The sequence below is a fragment of the Carlito syrichta genome, unplaced genomic scaffold (assembly GCF_000164805.1).
Source record: "Carlito syrichta isolate Samal-C Ts95f unplaced genomic scaffold, Tarsius_syrichta-2.0.1 Scaffold111564, whole genome shotgun sequence".
Classification (NCBI taxonomy): domain Eukaryota; kingdom Metazoa; phylum Chordata; class Mammalia; order Primates; family Tarsiidae; genus Carlito; species Carlito syrichta.
In genome coordinates this window covers 1-6509 of record NW_007055660.1, presented here as the reverse complement: position 1 = coordinate 6509, position 6509 = coordinate 1, and the positions used below count along the sequence as shown (strand labels likewise).

At 62.6% G+C, this 6509-nt stretch overlaps 1 protein-coding gene across 1 annotated transcript; it reads right to left on the bottom strand.

The window, feature by feature from the left end:
- Positions 1-694: 694 nt before the first annotated feature.
- CUNH19orf70 (chromosome unknown C19orf70 homolog) lies at positions 695-3252 on the bottom strand. The gene is made up of 4 exons (XM_008070285.1): positions 3076-3252; positions 1760-1937; positions 1538-1589; positions 695-899 (listed from the first exon to the last, which is right to left on the bottom strand). Exons 1-4 carry the CDS (start codon positions 3102-3104, stop codon positions 802-804), a joined length of 357 nt encoding a protein of 118 aa, XP_008068476.1. The 5' UTR covers positions 3105-3252; the 3' UTR covers positions 695-801.
- Positions 3253-6509: the final 3257 nt, after the last annotated feature.

Sequence of the window (6509 nt, the reverse complement as noted above, 5' to 3'; positions counted from 1 at the left end):
GGGGTCGAGGCTGCGGTGGCCGGGAGCGGTCACTGCCCTCCAGTCTGGGCGACCGAGTGAGACTCCGACTCAAAAAAAAAGAAAGAGGGGGACCCTGTTCCAGGCTGGGGTGCCATCACCTGGGCCTGCTCCCAGACAGCATCCTGGGAAGACGTCTGGCTCCCACCCAAACCACCTCCTGGCTGGAGACGTCAGGCTCTGGCATCCTGGCATGGGTCAATGGCCATCACCCACCTCGTGGGACGCCCACCCTTCTGGAGCTCACAGCCTGAAGCCGGAGGGCCATAAGCAGCTGAGCGGACATGAGGATGGGGTGTCAAGAAGGCGTCCTGAGTGACGAGGGTGGAAGGCAGGCCCCCGTGGGCCGCGCAATCCTCCAAACCCCCGCAAACGCCAGCCTGTGCTTGCCAGGAATCACCAGGGATGTCAGGAGAGGGCGGGGCCCGGCGAGGAAGCTCTGTGGATGGGAGAGCGGAGCTAGGGGGGTGAGTGGCCCTGGCACTTGCTGTCCTCCAGCGCCGACGGCTCCCAGCCTGCCCTGTGCTGGGCTCTGCCCCCCAAAACCCAGATCCCCGGCCCAGGCTTGCCCGGCTGTCGGCGCCTACCCCCGTACCAGGCTGAGGGCCCAGATGGCAGAGAAGTGAACCATGGCCTGCGGTCAAGGTCAGGCCCCGAGCACAGCACACGGGTCAGAGAACACTTCAGAAGTCCTTTATTGGGCCGGCGAGGCCGGGGTCTGGAATCTTCCGGTCGGCGACGTCCCTGCCTGTTCCGGCCGGGGCAAGAGGCCTCTGCTGCTTGCTACTTGACACGCGTCTTTACGTATTCCCAGCCCTCCCTGGAGTACTCGCAGGCCTTGGTGGGTGCCACCGACAGAGCCGACATCACCCTGATGACACCTGCAGGGAGGGGACGGCCACCCGGTGAGCATCCCCACCCAGGTTAAGCCAGTCCCCAGAAACCCCAGGGCAGCAACTTTTTTTTTCTAGAGTTGGAGTCTTACTCCGTCGCCCAGAATAGAGTGCGGTGGCACACTCACGGCCACTGCAGCCTCGACCTGCTGGGCTCAGGTGATCCTTCCGCCTCAGCCTTCCAAGTAGGTGGAACCGCAGGCGTGCACCACCACGCCTGGCGAATTTTTCTGATTTATTGTAGAGATGAGGTCTCGCCAAGTTGCCCAGGCTGGTCTCGAACCCTTGGGCTCAGGCAATCCCCTCACCTCGGCCTCCCAAAGTGCTGGGATGACAGGCTTGAGCCCCTGCACCCGGCCAGCAAGACTTTCTTAGAGGCAGGACTTCCAGCAGGGAAACGGAGGCAGTGGAGGACAGGCTCTGACGTGGCCCCAGGCGTCCCGTGTCCCCCTCTACCGGTCAATGATCAGCCCAGTCTCCAAAAGACGCTCCAGCACGTTGCCTCTCTGGCCTGTCCCCTCTACCTCGTTTTCAACCCACCGGAGATCCAGACAGGGCAGGGAGACAGAGGGCTGCCAGGCAAGGATGTCTGGGGCCACCCACCAAGCAGAGGGACCGGGGCCTACCTGAATTCCAGGTGTCTCGGATGGGAAAATCAATCTTTGGAGGGGCTGGGAGCTGGGAAGAGAGACGGGCAGAGAGAGCTGGTGAGAAGGAAAGGGTTCAGAAACCTCCGCCACCCTCCAAAGGCCGGGAGAGGAGCACAGGCCTCAGAGTCAACGCCCGGCTGGGGAGAACCCAGGGCTGACTTCTCACCCTACCCTGACCTCGCCCCCAGCGTGGGTTACCTGGGGTAGCTGCAGGCCTGTCTGCTGACACACGTACTGGCTGAACTGGTACACAGCCGGGGGAACCACCTCCCCGGCCTTCCGCAGGGCCGCCTGGCTCTTGTCACTGGGTCCCAGCAGCTCCTGGTCGTACACTAGGTAGACGGCGCCCCCAGCCACGCTGCCCTTGATGAGGAACCTGCGGGGAGGGAAGGGAGCGGCCGAAGCTCAGTGGACACTGCCAGCCACCCTCAGGGGCCTAGGCTCAGTCCAGAGGTTGCCACACTTTATTTTTATCTATCTATTTATCTGAGATGGAGGTCTCACTGTGTTGCCCAGGCTGGTGTTGAACCCCTGGGATCGATCAATTGATCTATCGATCTGTCTATCTACTTATTAGAGACAAGGATCTCACTATGTTGCCCAGGCTGGTGTTGAACCTCTGGGCTCAAGCAATCCTCCCACCTCAACTTCCCAAAGTGCTCGGATGACAGCGGGAGCCACCACCCCTGGCCAGGGGTGACACTTTAAACGCAGCAACTGTGAGACCCAGACCCTAGAGTCCCACATAGCATTTGACTGACAGTATGCCAGCCCGGGCGACGCAACACCCCTTTAAGAGGTAAACTGAGGGCTGAAGACGGACAGCTCTCGCAGAGAGCAAGGAGCAGTGGAGACTTAATACGCCTGACCAAGGCCGGGCAGGGTGGTTCACGCCTGCAATCATCCAGCACTCTGGAAGGCTGAGGTGGGAGCATCGTTCGAGGCCTTCGGGACCAGCCTGGGCAACATAGCAAGACCTCCCTCCCCGCACAAAAATTTAAAAAGTTAGCCAGGTGCGCGTGTCGGGAGGCTGAGGCGGAGGGTCGCAGGAGCCCAGGAGTTCGAGGCTGGAGTGGGTGATGATTGCGCCATTGCCCTCCAGTCTGGGTGAAGAACGAGATCCCGTCTCTTAAGAAAACAAAAACAAACCCCCCCCCCCCAAACAGACCCTGACCCTGTAGAAGCCTTCCAGCCCAGGGAGGAAGCAACCTGGGGGGCTTTCTAAGGGCCCCTGGGCGCCTGCTGTATGTCACTCGCTGCTCCGGGCGCGCCCACCTCCCCATTAAAGCGGGTGGCAGGACTCCCATTTCACAGAGGAGGCAACTGAGGCTCGGAAGGGTCGCTGACATCGGGAGGCGATCGGCGACCTGCTTGAGCCTCAGTTTCCCTTTCTGGGCGACGAGGGGAAGCGCCACCACGGGGGGCGAAGAGCAGGTCGCAATCAAGCCAGAGGAGGGTGCCCACAGGGGGGGACTTTCCCGGGGGCTCGCGACCCATCCGGCGGCCCCACGCACCTCATCAGCGACCACACCCGGGCCACCATGGTCGCTCGGCTCCCCGCGCAAGGACACTCGATTCGCCCGCCGCTTCCGGTCACGGCGCCGCAGAGGCCTCTGGGAGATGTAGTCTTTCGCGTCAGCCGCACAGGCCTCGGGGAGGCGCAGTCGCGTTAGGGCTCTGAGACGCCAAAGTCGAGTCTCACCCCTTTCACGACGGGCCTCCGGGTTGCAGTGCCCGGGCTGCCGCAAAGCTTCCTGGGAAATGTAGGCGGCACCGCCCCGTGAGGCGCCTGGCCGTGAGGCCTCCTGGGAGATGTAGTCCAACCCGGCCCGCCTCGGGCGGCGGGAGGGGAACCAGGCGTCTGGAGTGACGTCTGAGGGGGACCCAAGAAGACGTCGGGGCCCGAGCGGTCCGCCCGCGCCCGCGCGGGGGACTGAGGGCCGGACTTAGCCAGACTGCCCCTAGAAGACGGTCGTCACGGCAACACGAGCGTGGGGTTGTTGGAGAAAAGCGGGCCCTCCGTCACGTGATCGGATTGGGGGCGGGGCTTCGGCCCAGGAGGTGGGGCTGCAGCCGAGGCCTGGGGCGGAGAGTCGTGGGGGGCTGTTGCCCGGCAACGCCCCGGCGCGGGTCCCCGCGGCCCAACCCCGCCCCCGGAGGAGGCGGGCTTGGCGTCACGTGGCTCAGGCCTTAGGGAGGGGGCGCGGTCGGGGGTCCGGCCGGAGGCGGCGGGGGAGAGGGGTCCGAGGGGCGTTCCGCGTGGCTTCCAGGCCGTGCCCCAGCCCCGCTGGACGGTGGGGGAAACTGAGGCCCGAGTGGGGGAGTGCGGGGTTGGGGGCGTGCAGCGGGTCACACGCCCTCTGTGTTCAGAGGCGAAGCTGGGGCCCGGCGAGGTCAAGGAGCCAGTACGTTCTGCGAGGATGTGGTCCCCCGCCCTTGCATCCGTCCGTCCATCCACCTGTCTGTCCATCCAGCCCTTCCTCCGTCGGCCCCGCCTCCCCCTGCCAGGCTGCTGTGGCCGGAGTGGGTTGGGACGCGGGAAGAGGGTTGAGCCGAGGGGCTTCCGGCTTCGTAGGGGCACGTGTCTTGCGCCCCGCGTGGCTCGCGTGCCTGGGCAAGGTGAGGAGCCTGCTCTCTGAAAACGGAAAGAGTCCTGGACAGGGCTCTGGGCGATGAGGACAGGTGGGCAGGGGCCCGACCAAGGGGCCTCTGGCCGTCGTGAGGAGCTTGGCCTCCGTGGAGAGCCGGAGAGGGTTGGAAGGAGGAGGGGGCGTGGCCAGGTTTCCTTTGCCAAAGGTCCCTTTGGCTGTGTGGAGAGGAGAGACCTGCAGGAAAGACGTGGGGACGGGCATGCCAGGGCAAAGATAAGGGAGACCGGACGGGAGGGCCAGGCGGGACCAGACGGGAGGGGCCGGGAGGGAGAACTGGTGAGATCTGGGACCCATCAGGCCAAGGGGGTGAACGAGTGGGAGGAGGTGAGGCCGACACCCAGGTCCACCAGCCAGGGATGGAACCATCGCTCTGATGGTGGCCTGGGACGAGAAGCAGGCTTGGGGTCAGATGCCCAGCCTGGTCTGAGGGCCCTGGAAGATGTCAAGGGGCGTTACCCAGGGGACAGCAGGGGCCAGGGATTGTAGGGCTGGACTTAGGACTTAGAGACCTGGGGACTCCCCAGCCCCCTACCTCCACCCATGAACCCCAGAACTTTAAGAACTTAGCTTGCTTCTTCCATTTTCTCCCTGGAATAATTAAGTCAGTTGAAGTCACAGTTTCACCCCGATGACACAGACACCTCTGTCCCGCCACCCCGAGTGTCCGACTCCTTCTGGAAGTCTCCAGACAGAACTCGCTCTCTGCTCCTGGGCTCCCCCGGCTCTCACCTCCTATATTCCTCATCTCTCGCTGTCAGTCTAGCATCTACTAAGCACCTGCTGTTTGCCAGGTACAGTTTTGGGCCCCGAAGACCCAGCAGTGAACAAAACAGAAGCAGATTTCCATTTCCTTCCTGCTCTCGTGGAGCTGACAGTCTGGGGGGAGAGAGTGAACATATAACACATTCTCGAGATGCTTTCAGGCAGTTTCAAGAGCTGAGAAGGAAGGTTCTAGAAGTAAGAGGGTGCAGAGTGAGGAAGGGAGGTGCTTTAGAAAAGGAGGCCCTCTTCGAGGAGGGAGGTCATTCTTTGCACTGAGCCTTGAAAGAAAAGACTGAAAAGAAGAAAGAGAGAAATCACTGGGTTATATATGTGGAACAAGCACTCTGAGCTGCAGGAACAGTTAGTGCAAAGGTGGGATGGGGACTGGCTGGTTACGGAACAGGGAAACAGCTGCTTTAGCAGGGCAAGGAGGACTGGTTCCCACAGGGCCTCTGTGGCCATCAAGGAGTCTGGCTTTTATCCTAAATGACACAGGAAGGATTTTCAGCAGGGGGGAGGCAAGGTTTGGCTGCGGGGGAGGGAGAGGGCTCAGAAGGGTGGAGGGTGCAGTGGTTCTGGTGAGCCTGGACAGGTGAGGAGGGGGCGGGTCCACGCTGGGAGCATCACCAAAGGCTCCTCTAACGGGGTGGCTGCCAGTCAGGCCTGTGCCAGCCGCCGGGGGTCCCGCTGCAGGCCACAGAGGGCCATGAAGGTGCTGCTTCTCACCGGACTGGGGGCCCTGTTCTTTGCCTACTATTGGGACGACAACTTCGACCCAGGTGAGGGCCAGGGGTTGGGGGAGGGAGGGAGTGCGGCCGGCTGTTCTGTCCCCCTCAGACTGACCCGCCTTGCTTGCCACCAGCCAGCCTCCAGGGAGCCCGCGTGCTGCTGACGGGGGCCAATGCAGGTGTTGGCGAAGAACTGGCCTATCACTACGCGCGCCTGGGTGTCCACCTGGTGCCCTCGGCCTACACCGAGGCCCTCCTGCAGAAAGTAGGAGCCTTGGATGGGGGGGAGGTTGCGGGGGGAAGGGTGTGGAAGAGGACCTGGGTGTGAATTCCTGCAGTGATCCAGGCTCCTTATGCGGCCTTGGACGCGTGGCCTACCCTCTCTGAGTCTCAGTTCTGTCTTTGCAAAATGGAGGCGACAGGAGGCCTTCTCCTGGGTTAGTTACAGACGGTGGGTGGGTGTTCCCAGGAAATGGGAGCGCTGAGCGTTTAACCCTGTGCCCGTGCCAGGATGCTCCGATTCAAAGGGGAGGGCGGGCACTTCTTAGAAACAGCCCGTTGCCGCTTCCGGGGAACGCATGGCTCTTGGGGACAAGCCTTCCAGATCTCCTCAGTTTGGGATGTTGGTGATTCACTAAAACGTCCTAGCTGGGCACCGGAGCACTCATCTGTGGTCCCGGCGACTCAGGAGGCTGAGGCGGGAGGATCACTTGAGCCCAGGAGTTGGAGGCTGCAGTGATCGAGCCACTGCACTCCCGCCTGGGTGGCAGAGAGAGACCCTCTGGGTTTCTTGTAAGAAACGCAAGT